Source organism: Sinohyriopsis cumingii, chromosome 15 (assembly GCF_028554795.1).
Source record: "Sinohyriopsis cumingii isolate HCF-2022 chromosome 15, ASM2855479v2, whole genome shotgun sequence".
NCBI lineage: Eukaryota > Metazoa > Mollusca > Bivalvia > Unionida > Unionidae > Sinohyriopsis > Sinohyriopsis cumingii.
The window spans coordinates 82,490,480-82,515,633 of record NC_142975.1 but is presented as its reverse complement, the minus strand read 5'-3'; the positions used below and the strand labels follow the sequence as shown (position 1 = coordinate 82,515,633).

Sequence of the window (25,154 nt, the reverse complement as noted above, 5' to 3'; positions counted from 1 at the left end):
GTGTTCGCAAGGTTATATTTGGAGCCAAACATGCAGTCACATTAACTCGTAAGAACAACTGTAACGATGTAATTTAGCATGGGCAGCTTCAACGCTATCGTTTCCTGCACATACCACAGACACACCCATACCAACGGCGATATCGGGACAATTTACGTAGCAAAAAAGTACCCAACATCGTCTTACTGCACCACAACATGTGTTTGTGCCATTTCAGCTTAAAAATCGAGACAATGACTAAACACGGTGTACAATAATATTTGACCACTTAGAAGTGACCGAGGTTTATTTGCTGTTAAACGGTCATCAAGAACCTTGTGAAGAAATTCGGCTTAACTCTGAAACCAATTATACCGCACGTGAATCTAACAATCTGTCCTCGTATATGGACTCGCATCAAAACATTGACTTTTTTTTGCAGATTTCCCAACATGACGTCACTGTACCCGATTTATTACCTTTCATTGGAACATCTGGAGTTGTTCAGAAACTCCGTCGTCCACATGTACTTTCATATATGTATAGGTGCGTCTGGTGCTAATTACAGATGTTATGTTGTGATACTTTTTAACAAGACTGTTGTTGGAGGGTGCTGGTAGTCGAATGATGACGATCGATGCATCTGTGGAAAATTCATAGAATTTTCTCAGATTCATAATTAAACCTGTTACGTATTTTAATAATAATCTCCTATCACGAAATGAAGGTCGGCCTTACTGAAAATCAACTTGCGAAAATACAAAATAGGCAATAAAAAGCACTTATGGGGTCACATTGAAACTTTATCCGGTAAAATTGACCGGACGTGTCTCCATGTAGTTGACCCAAACACAACTTATTCAGCTTATTGCGGCAAAAAAATAATACCTCAGTAAAGTTAACATTATGTAAGTGAGAGGTGACACAAATGCAAAAGACTGATGGAATATTTGCATTCCTTGCAGCGATTCCAGCATTGTTATCAGCAGTGGCTCCAGAGGTTGCAAAACCTGCGGCGTTATGGGCTATTGGAACTGTATCAGGAATGGTGTTGAAAAAGGCAGTTTGTGGTCTTATAATAAAGGAAGAAGCCTTCGATTACCAGGTACAAGTCGTCAAATACCATCGGCATAAGTCTTCAATTACCTGACCCAGAAAATTACGCGTCCATTAACAATTCTTGATTTACTCGCGGTGTTAACATTTTCGTGGTGTCTTTATGTGAAATAAACTTACATCTATTGTGCCACACACACGTGACACCGGCATTAACAACCTGAATTTAACAACAGTCCTTGTCACTCTTTAAATGAGGTTACAAGTCGTGTTGTTTTCAGCGTTGACCCAGCCGAGCTTGTGAGTTTTGAGGGTCAAACAGGTAAAATGCAGTCTAATGTCGACATTCAAGATATTATTGTCAAGTTTTCAAAGGCAATTGTGTAGTAAAGAACCTGGTTGAAGTCACCGAAAACGGGGGAATCAGAGACGACGGTGTGTGTGATGGCTTACATCAAAGAGTATGTTGATGATACTAATGCAACAAGGAAACAATCTGTAGACGAACAAATCGCTAACTTGGCCGTACCACCACGCGTAGCAACTTCATGGAGTTTAATTTAAACCATATTAATCAAAGAAAGAGGGAAACCAGTTGAAACGTCAACCTTAGCGAATGGTCGCCTTATTTCAACTTCTTTATTTGAAAAAGGTTTTGAGAGATATAAACCTCACATTTTAAAAGGTGCTCGAGTCCGGAACATACTTGTGTATCCTTACCGAAACTAAAGGTAAGTGTTGTCGAATTTGAATGTTGATATATGATGAGCGACGTCTTGATTATGACTATGTACCACCAATATCATTTGTAATCAGGCCAGACAGTGATGTTTATAATTTTTATACAGTTGCATTGTCAGCATCATTAGTTACCGGAGATGAAATTCAGTTTTAAGCGCTCAACATTTATCCTGACGGGTACTTAACCGTCTTTGGTATTTTTCTTTAAGATTAGATTTTATCGTTATAATGTATACGTAATGGATTCAGACCACGGTGATGTGGTTGCAGAATTTACCGACGGGGTGCTGGACAAACTAGCAGCAGATGTAAACATCGATAACAATTTGGTTCCACTTGTTATTGAAGTCAGCTTGAATTCATCGCAATTGCACGTGCAAACGCCGACTGCAGCCCCAGATGTTAAAGCACTTAAGGATTATATCTACAATGGCGAAGTGGCATTCACCGATGTATCCACCCCAGTTACGTTCACCAGCGAGTGTTTTAAACCGACATTGACTCAGTTGAGGGAAAAAAGATCTCGTCTGTTATTCAACGAGGATGCACTTGTTCGAGTAAAGCTATTGGGCAAAGACAATCGTTTGATGCAAAAGGTTCTGGTGTAATCGGCGTGTTGTTTAAAAGAATCAGATTCCAAAAAACCGGAAAGCATAATCACTGGAGAAAAGTGTTCCCGAGCAGAGGTTTTCTACAATGGTATGACAGTTTTGCCAATATGACTATTGTACAAGTAAAAAGGAATAATTGTCTAGAAGTGTGTGCGCGTATCACAACTGCGCGTAATAATGAGACGGGACAATGCCTGTCTGTCATACAATTAAAATACGCGATACTATTATTAATAGAAGAACTCTGATGGACACTCACCGACGTAAAGAAATAATCCAAGCGGAATATCAGCTGTAAGATAAAATTACCACAAGAACCGTTCTGATTATAAAATACAAAGGCGCATGTTTTGGTTGTAGATGATATTTGTTGTCTTGCTGTTGGTCTAGGTGTAGCTGTAATCACGGCAACAACAACCATCGTAGGTCCACCAATCGGTATTCTTGTCTGAGTTACATCGATAGTAACCGGTGGTCCTGGTGTTGCTAGCAAATTAATATTGACGCGACTGCATTCGTGAGCACCTATCTGCCCAAAATGCTTGCAGCAGCACAGAGCAGTGTGAATATGATAACTAAACTGTACACGGTGACAATCGAGGATAAACAATCAGTGCGGCTGAGTTTATACAGTTTTGGTGGAAATGGAAAATCACAGACAGTTACGAGCACAAATGAAAACAGCACGGATTTACAAAAAGTAGAAGTAAATATATATAATAAAAATATTTACGCAGAGGCCTGGTTTTCCTAAAGCACTATCTGCTGATACAGTAAATTCATTATTTCTTATGCAGGTCTGGAGTGGTGTATTGATGGATACCGTATGCAACCACTAAAGCGTGCCTGCACATGGGTATATTGCTCGCTTAAAAAGCCATGGCGGATGGAGTCTGTAGCTTGTCTATATCTGTCTATCTATTTATCTGGGCGGTAGCAGAAAATAACTATCAAAGTCAATCATCTAGATAATGCTCTCTGTCTCATTTTAAAAATTCTTCATTCACTTACGGATATGACCGTAGCATTATCAATCCATAAAATGGTTCCACTTTCACTTATTTATTCCGATATTCCGATATACAGATATGCCTTGAATTAGTTTCGTGGGAACACTCATTTTATCAACCTAATTTGATTATATTGTTGCCTAGTCACGACCGAACCTCCAAGATATTTTTCTCTTTCTCTCTCCAAATATAATCCGATAACTGAACATTGTACCTCTTGATAGAAAATAAGGTTTCAAAATATCCATAAAATCTAGATTATCGATTAAGCAATCTTAAATGTTTTCAGTAACTACCTGGGATGGGGGATAATTCAACAGTCCGAAATGATACAGCAAACTTCATGAAAACTTTAATTTCATCTGTGAACAGGTTTTGATTCTATAACGAGTATTTATTATTATTATTATTATTATTATTATTATTATTACTATTATTATTATCAAGTAAGGTAGTATAGTGCTAGAGGCGCGCGTTATTATCGGTATACCACCTGTTCATGACATATGTTTTCCGGTAGTGCCTACCACGGTACCTTTTCAGTGAACTGTTGTTGTTGTTGTTGTGGGGCTTAACGCCATTTTTCAGCACACGATAGGCTGGCTATACATGGCGGCCAGTATTAATAGTGGAGGAAGAACCCGGGAAAACCCCGGAAAGAACCACCGACCCACGAGAAGCTACTGGCAAGCTTTCTCACATAACCACATTGGCTGAGACTCGAACCCACGCAGACAGAGGTGAGATGGCAGTGATCTGTAACGGAGAGCGCTTTAGACCACTCGGCCACTCGGGGCCCCTTAAGTGAACTGGTATGTTGGTAGTTTCGTCGTAAAGGAGTGTATTGAAATACTTTCAGAAACATTTCAGATTAAAACCCCCAAACAAAACACATATTATAGTGTCACAGGTTTCGCCTTAGAACGATTTGATCCTTTTCTTCGTGCATGCGTACAACGTTACCTAGGGTGAATAATTGTTTTTCTGGGTAAGCAACTGAACTAACATGTACCTCGTTGTAGATAACATTGCGGCGAGATTGACTAAATGCACTGTAAGCACGGGTATTTTACCCTGACGTTCGTATGGTTGTGCTGCTTAAACTGTGCCAGAGATATTGCATTTCAAAAAAAGGGTTTAACTGATTTGTGTATAACCGATAGTTTACAGTAAGCTCGAACATTTTCGAATATACTAATTTCCCTATCATGCAGCATACATATATTTTAGAAGGCATTAATGGAGCATTCTTATTGACTAGTTACGATGCGATAGCCACGACTGAAAATCTGGATAAGTTAAATATTAATACTATTACTAATCGGAATGCATACTCAGAGAAAAGAGTTATATTTTAAGTTGAGATTAGTCATTTATATTGACATCTATCTTATTTTGTAGGTTTCACTTCATTCAGATAAAATATATCTTGCACAGATCTTCGTGTATAAAAAAATTGAATTTTCAGGTTCAGTTTAAATTTTATATTACTTACTACATGAACCGCTCCGGTGGCCTAGTGGTTAGAGCGTCCGCCCCGGATGCGGGAGGTGGTGGATTCGAAACCCGGCCGTGCCATAACAAAGACTTTTAAAAATTTTACTAACAGCTGCCTCGCTAGGCGCCCAGCAGTAAGAGCTGGGTGTTAGGTCTGGTCGGCCTGGTGTCAGGATAATGTGATTGGGTGGGACATCATGCTACATGTCTGCAGCATGATACCCCAGTGCTAGACATCACTTTAAACTGTCACTGAAGAAATCGTATCGGTATGACTGGAAAATTGTTAAAGCTACGTTAAAAAATAAAATCACACACACACACACACACACACACACATCCCATCCGCTTACACTTTTTACAACCTTGTCACATATCTGGAACAATCTTGTAACATTGCTGGGACAGTCTGTTAGTTAACATCGTTCAGGATTCTATCGAGTGCTGTTAACAGTTGAGATTAAACCAGTCTGCTGATGAAGTCATTAGTGTGCGGACGTAAGCATCAGGTTATATTTCTCAATACTGTTTGTGTATGTGATTGTACAGTTAAAACATTGTCAAATATGAATAATAATACTATACAGTTTAAGTTTTCACCAAAATACCAATCACCAGATTTGCACATATTAAACTGAATAGGACATTATTCTGCGTAGATCAGGGTGGATGGTAGCAAAGTACTTACACTCTTTCTCTCTCTCTCTCTCTCTTTTATTTTTTTTTATAAAAAGTTCATTCGCATAAAGATAGTCTTTTGTGTCAACATTCCATAATGACTTTCACCTTCTAGTTTATATTTAGCATATTACAATTTGCAGGTAAGACCAGATATGTGATCACGTGACCCTTCCCATAATAAGAAGGAGTTTAGTGCTCTGTATAGTTTGTCAAAACATCATACAAGTTAGACTGGCTACCATTTGAAAGGAAACTTTGAATTTTCAGGTTCAATTTAAATGTCGTAAAACTTACAGTCTCACTTTTTAAATATTGACCGCTCTCTTATCTGTTAAAAAATTGCATGATACACCGTATGTATGCTCAGTTCATGTCTTATCAACCACATAATAGGAGTTTGTGTGCCAAACGTTAATTTAGTATCCTCTGAATTTTTTTCTTGGGGAAATGTTTTGAGCAGTTTGACTACCGTTTTTACTCCTTGTGAATAAAACAAACATACACAGAACAAATTAACAACGATATGTAAGCGGGTTATATGATATGTCGACTGTGCGCTCCTGTACCTGTTATTCATTTGCAACCTTCAAACGTATCCGATTTACATACGGGTCTATATAATGCATTTTGACAAGACCGATCAGAAAGTTATCTAAAGTTTCAACAACTGCACTCCTAAAACAGTTATACATGTGAAATTCTTATCGATGTTTATCACATTTTTAGGTCATTTTCTTAAGTAGGCATGATAATTGGAGCATTTCTTAACAATAACAAAGTGTTTGATAGCTCTGCTGTTACCATAGCACGCAAGAGGTCTCACAACCGAGCACCTCCCCAACCAAAAAACCCAACACCCCCCCCCAAAAAAAAGACCCCCCCCCCAATGCCCACCTGTATGGGATATGATGTTAACAGCGACATTATTTTATTTACTTTTTTAAATTTTAAATTCGTGAAGTGTTTCTATATCGGATGAGAGGGAGTGGATAGAGTGGATATGAAACCAATATTGATTTAATAATTTTGATTTGATTAGTTTTGACTATTTTCAACTGTTGTTTTCCATATATCAACAGTGTTTTTATTCTGACAGAATTTTTGAAATTTGCACTATGGTCAAACCTGTTATACAGACCTGCTTAATTTACACAACATAATTAAAGTCTTGCCAGGAATTATTCAGTTCATTCATGTTTCACAAATTTCCAACCATACACCACTCCGTCAACGCATAAGAGACGGATCAGCCTAATGTATACAATCTGTCCGTGTCATGTACTGCACCTCTTCATGTATAATAGGCTGCCCTATCTTCCCATTCGGAACACACTGGAATTACACTGAATTTTGATCACGTCATTTCGACAAAGGTCTTTCTTTGCCTCTAACGACGATTTGCTAGCATTTTTTATGATTTCTGTTACTCAGCCTTTAAAGAATACAATTATTTACAATCCGGCAATATTCTAATGTAGTTTTTGTACAAGTTTTTCTTACTTTCATGCACGTAATGTTGCAAACGTACAACTTCATACAAAATGTAACATGCGATATTTGCGTAGATGAAAGTGGCTTGAATGGGGGAAAAATATGAACTTCTTTCTACAAATTCACTGTAGCTGTAGATTCATACATATGATGGGGGTGGGGTATCTTTTCAAATGTATTAAGCACGAATGTTCAGGAAAATAATCAACCAGGAGGAGACAGTGTTATGTAAAGTTGAGTGTAACGTATACAAGTTTTATTTCATATGATAAGAGCAAGCAATTAAAATGCAATGAGAAACTCGTGCATTTTTATATATGTTATCTTATGCATTAAAGCTCTTTTCTTCATATGATTCTACTTATTCTAATTTTTAGATCAATGTCGAAACTCGATGCTCGCTTTTAAAACTAGATATTATATTTTCTTGACTTCATACCGGCTTTTCTCTTAGTGTTAACTACCGATCTCAAATAAGCAGATGATTTATACCATCAGATTTTGTGCAAAATACAACAAATGTGCATATTATACATATTTAAAAATTACGAAATCGCATAAATATTTAAATGATTTAATCGTCGGATCATGATGTGTTTGTGTATCATTCATAGTAAGCCCTTTACTTCTCCATTTTGAAAAAAATACTTGAGTGAGAAAGCATTGATACAACAAAAGTCAAAGTTAGTGTTTAATAGTTTAAATATTTAAGTACTTTTACAATCTTGTAATGATAAAAAGTGAAATTTTGCAACATTTTGGTGACGTATATGGATCTATGTTTCGTGTTAACACTCTCTCGTATTACGTCATACATGTACTTTGTACTCATTACGTAGTACTATAAGTATCGCTCGATTTCTCTCCGTCACTGTCTGTCTGTCTCTGTGAGGAGACCCTGCCTAGGGGTGTTTGTATTGTTCAATGCGAAATAGACTATTAACGTATCAGGATTGGAGATCAGCCAACCATGAAACCTTTGGTGAGAGATTTCATAAAAGCGATTCAGCTTTACAGTTCCTATAATGAGGTATATATTACCACGATGAAAAACGAAAGTTCAGGAAGAGTGATTTGTCTGTGTGTGTGATTTGGATTTTAACGTAGCTTTAACAATTTTTCAGTCATATCGCTACGACCTCTGCAGTGTGGTAGTTTAAAGTTATGTCTAGCACAACGGCATCATGCTGCAGACATGTAATATGATGTCCCACCCAGTCAGATTATCCTGACACAAGGCCAACCAGTCCTAATACTAAACTCTGAATGCTGAGCGCCCAGCCATACATCTGTTAGTATTAATTTTATAAGTCTTTGGCATGACTCTTGCGGGGTTCGAACCCTCGACCTCCAGCATCCGAGACGACTAGGCCACCGGAGCGGTTTCATTAAGAATAAAAGGAGTAGAAAGAAGAGGACGTGGAATATATGGTCATCATCAGAAAAAAGAAGTTTTTTTTTGTGAAATGACGTTCATGAAATTCATTGTTATGCACATTAGTCAAAATATGCCAAAGTTAAGTCATCATCAAACAGGCCTCCAGCAACTGAGCCACGCCAAACGACAGCGCATGTCCAGATTGGTGGATATAAAGCACACGTTTGAAACGATGAGCAAGATGCGCTCTGATGCCTGAGTCAGGAAAGGAGGTGCAACTTTTTTCAAAACGTCACAACTAATTGCAACCCCTTTCCGCCCTATACACGAATGTGAAAACGAATTGTTCATCAAGAAACAATGTAGTTTCAAAAAGAGAAGGAGTTACATCATAATAGTTGTATGTATTATAAACTACCCCTTCCCGTCCTCGTTTCTTTTCATTGTAAGTGATGATGTTGATTGGAATAATAGGTGTGTGTTGGTAGTACGATCAGACCCTATGCAATATAATCCATATTCATATTCGTTTGTACAATGAGTGTTGGATTGTAATAATGCTTGTTAGAGACTATCACACATCTCTCATTTCCTGCATTCATTTGTTTAGGTGTTTGTCTGTAACAACGTGTGTGTGTCTGCAAGAATGGCGTTAGAGTGCATAACTGTACCACATTCTTTACATACCATTTACACATGTGGTATAGTTGTATGAGAGTCTGTGTTTGTGTGTGAGTGAGTATTGTGCAGTTAGGATGTGTGTTGGGTCGTCTTTTGGTTATGCGTGGTTGTTTGTTATTAATAACACGTGTTAGTGACCATTGCCTGTTCTCTGTCTTCTCTCATCCGTGTGTCTGTATATGTGGATGTTTGTCTTTAACAGACTGCCTTAGTCATTATTACTTATAACATATTACCCTCATCCGTTTGTGCGTTTATGTGGGTGTTACATTGTATAGCAAAAAATAACATCAACAACAAGTGTTAGGTTGCAATAGTGTTAGTGTTGAATTTTAAGAACAAGTAATTTATTGTAATTAGTTGCATTTGTGTCAGTGTTTAACCTAGTTTTGCACCAATTTAAAAAATCCTTTAGAGCGCTATACTGTGAGGGTATATAGACGTCCGTACTATTATTTTTATATAGACCCTTACAGTGTACCACAATCTTAATGCTCCATAGACCTTCATATAAGCCCACTTGCTAAATTTCCATAGACTCCAAAAGTGGCTATCCATAATGATAAACTGCTATAACCGCTACACGTTCCATCAAAATTGTAAATTCCCGTAATTGCTATATTGTCCCAAATCACAATGTCAAATTCCCATAATTGCCAATGATCTCGAATCCTCACGTTACATTCACATAACCGCCATACCGCTCTAATCTATGTTAACTTCCAATAAACGCCATGCAGTCTCCCATTACTGCTTTCCTGGAATTACGTTTAGTCTTGATGACTAGTAGGAAACTTAAGTGCTATCTGAAATGACTCTTTCTGTGTGCTGGGGAAATGCACTTGAAATAGGAGGATGTAAACAAGCTTTAGCTGTCTATGAAATACATCAATGAATTTTTACAATGTCGATATTACTATTTTCTGGAAGTGCAATTATGACAATTAAATATAAAACAGTAAAATACGTCATCAGATCGTATTTCTTCGTCTATAAATTACCTCTCAAGTTGAAGTTCAGCAAGTGAAAACAGTCATGCAGAGCTAACAATATTATATGACAGGTACACTAGACGTAAAACCTAGCTATGTACTCTGAAACTCAAATCAATCAGATATCAAAATATAGAAAATTCTAAATTCTCTAAATTTCTCATAGAATATGCACATTTCTTTTTAAAACAAGACAAATCAGAGGAATTCTATTTTCCCCCAAGAAATGTGAACCATGTGCAAGAAATATGAAACTCAAATATGAACATTCGCCAAATTTCTATTTTATTTTCTCACTTATAAATACAATATTACATTTATGTATGAAAATAAGTACATTTTGCTTAGTTTGCCCATACTCATAGAGCATTTACTTAAGGCAGAATTATCCAAAATTAAACGAAGTTAAATTAAAATGTTGTTTTAGATTAAATAAAAACTAAAGCAAAACAAATTCTACAAGTTGAACAGAGAAACGAATATAAAACAGCACCACATACACCGGAAATTTAACATACAGGTCTTTTAACTTTTGTAAAATGGCAGATTCTGAAGATGAACCAAGCGATAGCATTCATGTAACACTAATATTCCGTTGATGATGACATTTAAACATTGCAAACATTGCACCGACGGAAGCAAACATGGTTTGATATTTGCATGAACTGATTAAATAATTCTACGCTAGGCAATTAAAGGTGGGTTTAATTCAGAAAGGACCAGATCCTGACTAGAGACCGGTCATACAAAAACGCTTCAATGGCCGCTGTAAATGCTTGTTATGTGTGTTTTCATTTTGAGATTTCCATTATGACACGATTGACTCTGTTCTCGCGCTTGTCAAAGGAGGTTGCAAAAGTATACAAAATAAGGAAACCCAAAACCCGTTTCGAAAACAAAAATGATTTTGGAACACGATGACATATTTGCGATACATACGGTAGTATCCGACAGACTGTTTAACGGCTACAGAAAGTATCACAACCAGCTGGAAAAGTTAGTTTTATATTTAAATTGCTTTATAGAAAATTACCAAGTCATATTTACTCAAATATCCACTATACCACTACTACGTGTAACCATGTGTAAATTTCTATATTTTCTTTTCTTAATAAAGACATATTTAAAAATGATTTTTTAAAAAATAGCTCGAGTTTTAAAATGAAAATCCCCTTGAGCGAGAATTTTTAACTGTACAAAGTTAAAATGAGATTATCTTATTGCCTCTGTTCAGAATTTACTTGAGTTTGTGATTGTATTTCGTTATAAATATTTTTGTTTATTAAAACAGAGATCCATTTATATAACAAATAATAAATATGATTAGGAGTTGAGGAAAATACAGTGAAATAAAATTCAGACTATTGAAAGGTAGTAATAGATACATAGATACATAAATGGGACAATAGTAAAGTCTGAGTTTCTTCATTTTTACAAAATTGAAATGAAAATTAGTGAACGTCTTGCGTGATTTAATTGTGAAAGTAGAACTGGTATACTTTTTTCCAATCCTGCGTTCATCTAACAACAACACCACCTATAGAAATAACAATGAAAGAACGTACAGGATATAAATGAATCATTTCCTTCATTTCATATAAAATTATATCAATCGAGTATCACAGGATGACAATCATATTCTGAGAGTGGTCTTTTGCAGAAATACCGACGAAGACGTTTAAATGTCCGATTATTTACGACGCCAGGGTTTTGATACCGAATAATCACTGTGTCAAAAAAACTTACTACAACTGAGAAGTTAATGCATGTACCATTAATTTTATGTCATGAAATATCCAAATGAATGAAAAAAAGAAGAACAAAAGCACAATGACAAAGGTCATCAATGTTGCACTTGGTCAGCAGGCGTAATGGTCAATGAAACCCTGACTTCATCAGACTGTTCAGCATTTTGGCACGACCCCTAATAATATATCTATATAAAAGGAGGACAGTGCTATAATTTGAATGAAAGCATTGGAAATCGGATTACCCCTATTTTATCCTGCAGTAAAGTCACGTGCTTCCGATACTACGACGCGTTCCAACCAGGCTCTTGCATCGGATAATAAGAGTTCCTTTAACTAATGTTTAAAAGGTAGTTAATCTAATGAATTTATTCTTTTATTCAACACAACCGAAATTGTGAAGATTTAAGGATGGTTTTGTTAAAAGTGTTGTAGTTAGCAAATACACTATCGCTGCAATATATCTAGAAATTCTGAGGGTAAAAGGTTTACAGTTTCTTTGTACAGGCTTCTGTGGAGTCTAATAAGCTTCTAGTGACAGCTGTTGACTTTGGAACTACATTTTCTAGTTGCGCGTGCTCCTTCAAATATGATTACCAGACGGAACCAACACAAATATTTGTCAAAGAATGGAACAGTGGAGTAGGTATCTCTCCTAAAACACCCACGACAGCTTTAATACGACCAGATGACGAAACACTGCATGCTTTTGGCTATGATGCTGAAGACAAGTACGCCACCTTGTCTGAGAACAATGAGCACAAAGACTGGTGCTATTTTAGAAGATTCAAAATGGCCCTTTTCAAAGACAGGGTAAGTTGCCAGCAGACATTTGACGTAAAACATAACTGTTAAAGATGTCATATTCGGTCATTTATATAAAACATTCAAGAAACAAAAGTATGTTAATTTTCCACAGCTGATGAAGATTTTATTCAAATATTTTCTTTAAACATTAACAAATAAACATGTAAAAGAAAAAGAGCTCATTTGCATTTGAACGAGATACCAAACAAGTATGTACACAAAACTACAAATGTTTTTTTTCTTCCTGTGTTAGAGATATGATGTAGGTATGATTTGGAACAAGACTCAAACTCAATTTTGTTTTTATTTACATAACACCCTTTCTTTCTTTCTTTTTTTCTTTCTTTCTTTCTTTCTGTCAATTTTTCACGGGGCCAGAATGTCGAAGTGGTCTTAAGCGCTCACCATTACGGATCATTGCCATCTAACCTCTATCTCCGTGGGTTCGAGTATCGGGTTAGGCCATGTACGGTATGTGAGAAAGCTTGCCAGTAGGTTCTCGTGGGTCGGTGGTTCTTTTCGGGCTTTTCCCAGGTTCTTCCTCCACCGTTTACACTTGCCGCCATGTATAGCCTATCTTGTGCTGAAAAATGGCGTTAAACCCTACAAGAACAACAACAAAAACAACACCCTTTCACTCTTCCCATGCTTTCTAAATATGTTTAGCTTTACAGTATGGATGAAATTCAAATAAATTGGTATTTATAGAAATTGGTTTTCATTTTCTTTAAAAATATCGATGTGTGATACTGAAATTCAGTTTGAACAGCTCCATGTAAGATTAAACGGTATGTAATGAAATGTTTATCGTAGTTGATATAACACTTTGATGATAACAAACTAGCAGATTCTGATTAGCTTAAAAGCTAGTATTAGTAACATAATATTGGCTTGGAACTGTTCCAAAAAGAAAATTTTGTCATGTAAAGAAGAGCTGAGTATTAAACAACAAAGGAGCAAAATGAAAGCAAATTTGTCGATATAATACGTCTTTAATTTCTTAAAGAAAGGAGTATCTTTGGGGATGATTGCATAGTTGATTTACTGATTGATTTAGATAATATATCACGCATACTGTAAAATATCTGCCGTGGTCTTAATTTCGCTTTCCTGGCGATCTAAATTCTACCGCCAAAAAAGCTCAAACTATCAAGAAAATTATATTTTTTAAAAATCAGTCAAGCAGCAATAAATAGAAACAAACTATTAAAGTAGAATTTTGTTGTAGTAAAATAGAATAATAATAATAATCATAAAACAAATCCAGAAAAAGGATAGGTATACGGTATCTGGAAGATGTTGAATTACGACATTGCATAGATATTGCTTAAAACACATTTTCTTGAAGATGAGGCACTATACCACCTAAAACATGCAACCCATTCAAGTCAACCATTTATGACAATAGCAATATACTTACTTGTTTTTAAGGATCTCAGTCGCCAAACAAAAATAAAGGATGAATCTGGGAAGGAGATGTCAGCAATGAAGGTGATAAGTCTTGTTATTCGATACCTGGAAGACGATCTCCAAAAGGAACTTGCATCCATAATTAGAGGTCAACTTTCATATGAAGAAGACATGTTATGGGTCGTAACAGTGCCCGCTATATGGGAACGACAAGGCTAGACGCTTTATGCGTGATGCGGCCATAGAGGTGAAAGCCTAATTATCTTATGTATGTATGTATGTATGTATGTATGTATGTATGTATGTATTCATCAATGGGGATATTTGTATGATCATATCTAGCGTACACAATGATTTCTTGAATTACAATGTCACGCAGACATGCTGAGTACTGAATGCTCTGAAAGCATTTAGATATATTAGTTTCTAAATGAGTTATTACAATGAATGTCAAATACACCATAATTTGGAAATGAGTTATTACGATGAATGTGAAACAGGCCATAACTTGGAAATGAGTTATTATGATGAATGTAAAACAGACAACAGCTTGGAAATGAGTTATTACAATGGACGTGAAACAGACCATAATTTGGAAATGAGTTATTACAATATTGCAATGAATGTGACACAGGTCATAACTTGGAAATGAGTTATTACGATGAATGTGAAACAGGTCATAACTTGGAAATGAGTGATTACAATTAACGTGAAACAGACCATAGCTTGGAAATGGGTTGTTACAATGAATGTGAAAAATACTTTAGTTGAACTCTGTGTACACCATGTTGAGTATATTCTGCTTGACCAAATTACATTTCGAAGACGACATCAAGTCACAACACCTAACCTAAAAATGAAATTTGTACTTGTAAATGTGCTAAAATGTGCATAGGTAAAAAGAAAAAGAGAAAAGAACGAACAATTAGTATCGTTTGATAAACTTTATGTTTTAAGAGTAAACGTATTTAGTTTTGCCTCGCATATATACTTTACCGTTAGCTGTACGATCAAGGGCACATTCAGCTCTTGCTCATGTCTAGTTGTCCTGTGAAGACGTACGTACTGCGTTGAATACAAACATCTACTACTACTACTACTAATAATAATAAATAATAATAATAATAATAATAATAACAATAATAATATTAATAATAAATAATACATGACAAACATGCTAATAATCAACAAGTATTAAATTCACCGGGTGGATTAAAGAATTTAACTAAAGTTATATTGCTTGTTTACTATAGGCTGGAATCAGCAACGATCAGCTTACTCATTGCCTTGGAGCCAGAAGCGGCATCTGTATACTGCTGACACGTTCCTCTCGAGACAAAGTCATCAGATGGTGAAACAGCGATCGTGCCTTTGTCTCCCGGAACTCGTTACATCGTCATTGATGCAGGAGGCAATTACACACACACACACACACACACACACACACACACACACACTGTTTCACTTTTTAGCATTTGTTTTCTTTATTTTTATATGTTAGAGTTTAATTAATAACTTATCTTACAAAGATGGTTAAAGCTTTTACTCAAAGACATTTAGAGTTACAACGAGCTTAACATCAACTGTACAACCAAATTTGATAAATCCTTAACCAACACACAGAGAACTGCCAAAGACTTGATTGTGTCAGTTCAAAATCCATGGTACAATCAGTTTTATACATCCATAACCAACAAACACAGAAATGTATTAGATTGTCCTGTCAATTTAAAAGTGTGATACAACCAATCGTGATATAACACACAGAGCACTGTCAAGAAATTTAAATGTCAGAGAAATTACATTATCCATATTTATAAACGCAATTGACATCATGATTTCAAAACTGATTTGTTTGGTACAGTCTAGTCAGTTCCCCATCCCTTATTCCACGTTTAAAACATATCCACGCCGTTCTAAGTCAATTGCAATATTATTTGTAATGTTATTACAAAAAAATGTATGTCTCATTTAGTTTGAAAAGCATAATAATTCAAAGTTTTAAACAGGAATATCATAAAAATAGCTTGAAAGTTGATTATACTGAAATATGTTTCGGTCCTTTCTCATCTCATGTCCTTAGTAACAGTTCGAAGATGGATCTACATCAAAGTGAAATTAGCTGCCTTGACATTACATCTAAATAATTGACATTTATATTCATTTTTAAAGTTAATTTTAATTTTTTAAAAGTAAATTCTGATAAAATCGGACTGCAAGTAAAACGAAAATATTATAAACATTGTTTTCTAATGAAATGTTCTGAATTGGGTGTTAGGAACTGAATTCCAGTTAATGAATGACAGTACTATATTGTACTTTAGAAATACTTTTGGATGAAGTAATAATCAAATGAACTACTGAACACAAACATAATAAAACGGATTCTGCCTCAGGATCTATTAGCACGAATTAATAATTTTCCCAGTAACAAGATTATATTTTCTTCTGCCTGACGTCAGGTTACAATTAACATTTTCTATAAAAAAAATATATTGCATAATGGAAAATAACCTTATCCAAATTTCAAAATATTCAGAAAAATGTTGCTATAATTAGGTATCTTAATAAAATTATAATATAGAACCCTGAACATGTCAGGTACGCCAGGTATATTTGTAGGGAAACCCTAATTACATAGACTCAAATAAACAGGCTAGATTCTATTATTAATAATCCTAATATTAAACCCATAAACACAGTATCGGTATATTCATATTAAAGTAATTGATAGCAAAGTACATTCATCTATTTTAAAAAAATCATATTGTGTTTTTAAAATGTATCCCCATCTGAGTCATTATATTGATAAACGTATTTTTACAGTGTTGCCAGAAAGTCATAAATGGTATGCATCTAGTATTCAGCTTGGTTTTGGTATTATCAGATAGTCCAAGATATATATATATATATATATATATATATATATATATATATATATATATATATATATATATATATATATATATACACATACATATATTACTGTTTTGCTGCTTACCTCAATTCGATTTCTCATCGATCACTAATGTTATTAGTTTTTGAATCTTTAGCCATTCTAGGTACCGTTGATATAACGATCTATGAAGTAATGGAGGACGGAAACTTAAAAGAAATTCATAGAGCGACAGGCGGCGCATGGGGAGGACAGGAAGTAGATGAAGCATTCAAACAATTTCTGATCAAGCTATTCGGAAATCCTGTTCTTCAGAAATTGAAGACCATAAAGGACTCCTGCGTGATTTTGAAGTGAAGAAGAGGAAGGTATCTCCGGATGGGACCGAACAGCTCACCTTCACCATGCCATTAGCAGAAACATTTCAGAGTGAAACCGAAGAAACCCTAACCTACGCGATCAATCGTAACTCCGTTCGCAGACAATATTCATGTACTTAAAGGGAACAAATTGAGACTAGATAGTTCCCTATTGAGAAGATTGTTTTGACACTTCTGTGAGAAGCATATTAGAACACCTGCAAATGTTTTACAATGACGAGGAGTATGGAATATCGGTGGCCGTTTTAGTTGGAGGTTTTTCTGAATTTCTGATGCTATGCCGTGCTATTCAAGATACATTTTCTTCGTTGAAAGTCTTGGTTACTCACGATGCAGGTCTCGTGGTGCTGAAGGGAGCCTTGCTTTATGGCCATGATCAATCAACTATCGTTTATAGAGTGGCTAGATACACATATGGGTTTGGTGGTAACAAGAAGTTTATTGACGGGGAGCATCCCGTTGAAAAACTGAAAGTGTATGAAGATGGGAGACGACGGTGGTGTAAAGATTTTTTTCAGAATATTTTTAGAGGAGGGTTCTTTAATAAAACATGGTCAAATTATATTTGAAGATACAGGATTTCATCCAACGAGGTCTGAACATGATTACGCGACTTTTCCTATGTACGCGAGTACCAAGAAGGATGCACAGTTTACATCAGATGAACCCTGCTTCTTCCTGGGACAACTAAAAGTTATTGGTCTCGACATGACTTAACCTCGTGAAAAACGCACCGTATATTTAACAATTACTCACGAAAGCACGGATTTGCATATACATGTTATTGATAAAAGATCTGGCAGAAACCTTGAATCTTCAATTGATCTTTTAAATTGAATTACACAATGGAAAACATGGCGAATCCTTGTTCTTTAATAATTAAACCTGGTGGAGGGTAAGTGACAGATAATTGATATATAATACTGGCATCATGTAATTTCAAGGTAATTACATATCTTTTTTCCTAACATCGAATTTTGGGTTCATATGTTTAGCACAAGTTTAACTAACAAGAAGTCATCATACCATTCCGATTTAGAACATAACATGTTAAAGGCAAAACCTCACATGGTTTGTCGTATAAAAGACGGATAAAGCCGGTGTCCCTCTATTAATACTCATGGCAGAGGTAGGCTGCATGAACGCTCGTTAATACCCATTGACATATAAGATGGCACCTCGCTGGAGTCAGCTGTATTTGTTGTATTGAATGAGTGAGTACAAATTGTCGACATTCCAATTAATACAATATTCAACGCCCCAGTTCAAATTCAAACTCCTTGTCAAGTCCTGAACGTGCTATTTTAAGTAATCAAATTTAGGGGTATTTTCAAAGAGACGCGAAACCCACAGCGTATATATATATATATATATATATATATATATATATATATATATATATATATATATATATATATATATATATGTGTGTGTGTGTGTGTGTGTGTGTGTGTGTGTTTGTGTGTGTGTGTGTGTGTGTCCCGACTGGAGTAGGTATTTTGCCATTGTCCAATGACAGTGGTGCAGATTCCCGCTGAGTGTGTCGGCTTCCACCCTGTGAGACAGAAATATTTTCACGTGAACTGCTTGAAGAAACTGTATGAGGACTTATCACCCGGGAAAATCTTGAACCTCGTAAGGCAATGTGATTTATGCAACACATTGCAATTATGTTTTAAGGATTTTACATGTGTTACATTTATTTGTTATTTTATATACATTTTTGCAAATTTCGATATCTTTTATATTTTATCTTGTTTTGTTTAATTTTATTTTTTCTTCATTAGTTTTACAATCTTTGAATGTAACATCGTGTTGTCACCACATAGCCACATTTTCACGCAAATTGTGTGCAAGATAACAGGGTAGTAACTAGTGCTTAGAGAGGATGTCTGGATAGTGAAAATTTCAAATCTTACATGTGGCCAAAATGTTATTGAAGCCAGGATTGAAGGCTATTGATATAAAAATTGGAAATGTTGTGTGCTGGCATCCAGAAGTTGTGTTGAAAAGGCGATATATCATTTTTAAGTTATAAACGCAACACGCGCGACAGAAGGATTAATGTGTAAAGGAGGACACTTTAGGTGCCATTCCCAAAATGAACCTTCGATTTTCCTCCATCAGCCCATACGTTCGGTAAGATATAGAAAGGATGTAGATTGTTATGTATATCTATAGTGTGTGTTTAATTTATCTCCATGTGTATAGATTGTCCATGATCATTTGCAGACAAGATATTATATAGCTAATATTTGTCCATGACTGTAGATTATATGTAAAAATAATGATCATTTCTAAGCAACATGTTTACTTAGGTTAGAGTTGAGGACATTTTCTCCTTGGAAAAGAAAACATTGTCTACCTGATATTTGTCAGGCTATTTGTTAAAATTTAAGTAGAGGGACAAGACCGTGCTTATGAATTTGATGGACAATTCCATTGAAAATGACCTAGGTCCAGGACATTTTGGCTGTGTCATAACTCACGTGACAGTCTGTATTTAACGAGGTAAAGTAAAAAAGTATTAATTACCATCATAACTGCAGTCCATGTGAATCAATTTTAGTTGTATTCAGTTATAGTTTGAGTTGTTTTCATTTAAATTATTGATTGGAATTACTATGTGCTTATTGGCTTGTGGACTAAAACACTATTTCTGGATTATTGTCCATTCATTAAAAGACATTCTGGATTATATCATTATGAAAACGCAAGGCTATTGGTAAGTCGGTAAATTCAGACAACTGGTACATCAACACTGGGATACTCTATATTTTTGAACTTGTGATAGAACGTTTAGGATTATTTGCTCTCTGATTCATGATAACTCAATTCTTCTTAAGTGTTCATGTTAGAATTGAGAATTACATTATATGTTGAATTCTACAAAATATTTTGGCTTTACGTTTTCTGTTACTTAGTTCAAGACCATAGAGTGGTGATAAGATAATAACGGGGGTGCTTGATTTGTTTCTACATTCGAGTTTTATAATCATTATTTTGCATCAGAAAATTCATCTTCCTAACAATGATGGCTCCAAAACAAGATACCTTTGATATAATTATCTAATGTTAATTTCGTCTTAAAAGTTTGTTTAATGTTTAATTCGCTAAGATTCATTAATTTCCATTTCATTTCATTCTTACTTTTCTCTTCAGCATTTATTGAAAATAGTCCTTACAAGCATAGCATTGCAAAACATTATCTAATTTAAATGAAATAAAATACGCACAAATTAACTAATAAAAAATGCAGCATAAATTTGAAACAAGTATGATATTCTTTGGCAAATGCTTTAGGAAAGAGTCAGATGTACATAATATACACATACATATGTTGTGTTGGTGAGAGCGTGACACGATTGTAGGATGTGTGCTTCATACACTTGGGGCACTTGTGAGTCGAACGCCTGGTTGAGAATTGTTACATTTTTAGGGCTCACATAAACATACAGTTGTCCACCCTATGACACAGGTAGTTCAGTCGACTCAAACTTAGCATGCTGCTCCAGGTTCTATAATTATTACCATGTCAACATATTATACTAGTCTGCTAATATAAACATCTTTCTCCATCAGTAGCGTGATCATATACTTGCACATTTGTGGACAGAAAGTCTGTGCTTGTTATCAAATTTCAAGTATTCAAGAAAGGTAGAGAGAGAGAGAGAATATTTATAGCTTAACTTTGATGTATTATGTGTGCATGATAAATGTGCAATCCACATGTCGTAATAATCATCCATTCAGGGGGAGTAGTAACAACACGATGTTTAAGACAGTCGTCATGGCAGCCATATAGCATATACGACATAATCCATTTTCATTAAGGACTTGGTGAAAATCCCATGTCATAAATCCACGTAAATGTCTTGTGTTGAGTTTGTGTTGGAGATAAGTGGTGATTGTAGTACATGTGCATCAGACAACTGGGATACTTGTGCATCGTACGCTTGGTTTAGAATTGCTGCCTTTCATGAGTCATATAGACATATATACTTCTCCATTACTATGACAAAGGTTGTTAAGTCGACTCAAGCTGAGCACCTTGCTTTACGGTCTGTAATTATTACCATGTCAAATGATTAAACAGTTCATCTGATTTAAATATGTTTCTACACCGATATTGTGATAAAATACCTCAGCATCTGAGGATTGAAAGTCTGTGATTTTGAATAATTTCAGGTTTTCAAATAATGAGAGAGAGAGAGAGAGAGAGAACATGTATACAGTTTACACTAGTAAATTAAAGTTGATATATTATGACTGTACGATACATTTTTAGTAGGACTACTGTGATTAAAAATTTAAAGAACATATACCTATATTGTGTCCCACTCTTTTAAAGAGATGTGCTTTTGGTCTCTGGGTTTCTTGTAAAGCATAAAAGTCGGAAATTTAGAAAGAAAGAGAGAATGAAATTAAATAATATGTAGAGAATGTGAAAGGTAACGACTGAGAGAATTAAGGCGAAAGAAAAGTTAGAAGGCAGAATAAAAGAAAAGGAAAAGAAAGAAAGCGAAATATTGGACAATTTAACTAAGCCAGAGGCATACACATTTTCTTTTACATTAGGAATGCTAATGCGTGCTTGCATAATGAAGATTCATTGATAAATACTCAATATATTTAAGAACGTTTTTTAGGTTTATGGCGTGGCTGGTATCACGTACACGTTTTCACAGAAATCTGTCCCCCCACCAACACCCCCCCCCCAATAGCACAAGATTATCTTGTCAGATATACAAAAAACACTGTAAAGTGGAAAATAGGAGCGCCTATCATTATTATAAAGAATGCATGGTTGTGCTCCTTTTCAGCACTGAAATACATCTGTGTGTCTCATTCTCTTTCATTCTCTCTCTCTCTATCTATGGTAGATGATTGACGACATATAAATTAACACAATCATGAAGCTTGTCCCCTTGATCCCTTCCCCTTCCCGAAACAAAAAGTTTGTGCAGTCAACAAACTATTCGCCAGTAACTGCTGTATCACATTCATCTTTTACTGAAGAAATGTATAATACAACCTGGACTTGACAGAACTATGTTCTATTGACTGGTTAGATATTTTGTGTCCCAATACAGCGGTTCTATTACTAATCAAATAACTTTATACCGGATTATCAAAACAAATACAAGGGAAATATAATTTCGAAATGTAATGATTGCTTACATATAGGGAAACGGTCTTGGATTGGGTCGCCTAGACAAAAAGGACTGTGAAAACGTTGTGTGCAAACATGCGTTGTCATGAATTTCATTTCTTCTTTAGTTTCAGTTATTGCGAAGAAGAATGAAAGCATCTCAGACTCGAACACTTCTAAATCACTTATTTGCTGAATTACGAGAATAATTGTTTTGGTTTTTTATTTTAAAAAACTTTTTCAAATGAATGATATAACTTTATACACAAATTCAGTAATTTACATTATTTTTTATTCATGTGTATGGTTTTAGTTCCGTTTTCAGCTCGAGAACGTTATCACAACAAACTCAACATAAACTGTGATGTCACATGACTTTTCATATCTAAAGTATATTTTGCAATTCATCTCCCCCTCAAATATTAAAAGTAGAGAAACTAGGCTTTTATTCCTTTCTTTGGATCAATCGGGAAGTGCTTAGTATGCGCAATTACTCAATGTGGGATTGCTGTAAATATAGTCGAGATGGCAAGAACTATTCCATGCTGGGTATTGTTGGAATGATATTTCCACAAGAGGTGCATATGTATTTTTATTTCATTCGATGTACTCCCGTATATTAAAAACTCATAATTCTTCAAAATGTTGCATACATACTACGTTGTTGATATGGGTATTTTGTATTTTATTTACATATATAAGATTTAGCAGAAAACACAGGTGTGGCTTTTCATCATCAAAGAGGTAGGATAAGTACTTTGGCATGTTGTAAACTTAAATTATATCCCGTTGTTTCTCCGGCATATCTAAAATTTACAGCCTCTCCATACCATGTAAACTTTCTCCGATATTTGTATGCCATCACTTGAAACAAAACCAAGGTAAACATTTTTGCGTACACACAAACTACGCGAAAGGTTATACTAAAATACACATTAAATCTAGTTAAAGGCATACTTTTTATTCAGTAGAAGGTCCAAATTATTTGAACACGATCAAGTTAAATAGCAGTTAATTATAATGTTTCACTCATAAACCTAAATCACACTATACATTTTAAAATTGTTCTTTCAGCGTGACAGCGTCTTCAAATCATTCGACAACTTACGACTGATGTAAAGACTGGTATTTTTCACAACGTTTATGTTACGTACTCGTAATGTTTACCGGTCCTCTAACAGCCCAGTTCAAAGTGGTGTATTGCTGTTTATTAATCTGTTAAACATCCGGAAGAAAATACTTTTACGTTAAGATAAAGGAAAGATAATATTATTGTGTGTAACTGTTGAAAAATGACAAAGATCTACGTTTGTTACTAAAGTGTCAGTCGGATATTTGAATAAATGAAAGAAAAGTTCATTTATTTTTCACAATGGAGCCATTTCGCAATGAATTTTTCTATTGTTTATCTATCGGCCTGCTTGTTACTCCGTCAATTTGACCATATATTTTCTTTCATGTGTATGTATTTTATATTCCATTTGCTTCATGTAATAATTAACATAAGAGTCGCAAAATATCATTGAAGCAAATGCATCACAATTGCTGTAAACCAGGTCACGCATATCACCAGGACAATGGGCAAGATTGCGGTTAGATGCAAGTACAGGACGGTGGTAAGAAGGGAACCGAAACAACACAATGACTACATACAGTCATACAATTACATGATTACATGAGGCATATATATTTTTAAGTTCAAACTATTGTATTCTCTTCCCTAAAATTTAATTTTATCATGTTTAGTTTGTGCCCACAGGTAAGTTTTATTTGCAATTGCACCTGGACGTTTAGGGTAATAATATAGATTGTTTACATACTACTTTTATTGTAAATAGGCATCCCGTTATTTGTTATGAATTATTGAAGAAAATATTTAGGTATCTGCTTATAAATTGTCTCTGTAATCGTCAATCCGCCAACTTTGGTCTGTCAATTCCATAAAACAACAAACGTAAGTATTCGATTACACATGTCCATCGTTAGGGACATCATCTATTTTTCTTTCTTACTTCAAAGTGAATGGAGTGTCGATTCATTCAAATATTATGTTGACTACATTTCCAACTGCGGATCCTTGATGGAAGGTAAGACTAGAATCTCCAGGTTAGTCAAGATTTAACGTCATGTAAATACGAGGACTGATGTATTCAACATAAAGTAGTTTAGCGTGTGATAATGCTGGGTCACTGATTATTAAGTTTGTATATCAGTTAATCTTTACAGTAATAAAAGTTAGTAGTCGCTCTCTCTCTCTCTCTCTCTCTCTCTCTCTCTCTCTCTCTCTATATATATATATATATATATATATATATATATATATATATATATATATATATATATATATAATAATAATAATAAAGAGGAAAGATTTATGGCATATTATGAACCTAAAATACCAATTGGTACAACAGTCAACACATTAAAATCATGAGTTTCGCACAACTACTATGCGTATATGTGTCTGTGTGTTTGTGTGTGTGTGTGAGTTGGATTTTTAACGTAGCATTAACAATTGTGTAGTCATATCGCTACGATAGCTACAGTATGGCAGTTTATAGTGATGTTTAGCATCATGCCGCAGACACGTAGCATCATGTCCCACCCAATCACATTACCCTGACACCAGACCGACCAGTCCTAT

The 25,154-nt window shown here is 35.1% G+C and overlaps 1 protein-coding gene across 1 annotated transcript; it reads left to right on the top strand.

The window, feature by feature from the left end:
• Window positions 1–907: 907 nt before the first annotated feature.
• LOC149782196 (heat shock 70 kDa protein 12A-like) lies at window positions 908–14,301 on the top strand. Its single transcript, XM_089935082.1, has 3 exons — window positions 908–1,084; window positions 12,373–12,678; window positions 14,104–14,301. The coding sequence occupies exons 1-3, from the start codon at window positions 908–910 to the stop codon at window positions 14,299–14,301; spliced, it is 681 nt and encodes a 226-aa protein (XP_089791208.1).
• Window positions 14,302–25,154: the final 10,853 nt, after the last annotated feature.

Coding starts and splice junctions, on each gene's coding strand:
- LOC149782196 (XM_089935082.1), top strand. CDS start 908: ATGCAAAAGACTGATGGAATATTTGCATTCCTTGCAGCGATTCCAGCA. Junction 1,085..12,372: donor AAGAAGCCTTCGATTACCAG/GTACAAGTCGTC, acceptor TTCTTTGTACAG/GCTTCTGTGGAGTCTAATAA. Junction 12,679..14,103: donor TGGCCCTTTTCAAAGACAGG/GTAAGTTGCCAG, acceptor CTTGTTTTTAAG/GATCTCAGTCGCCAAACAAA.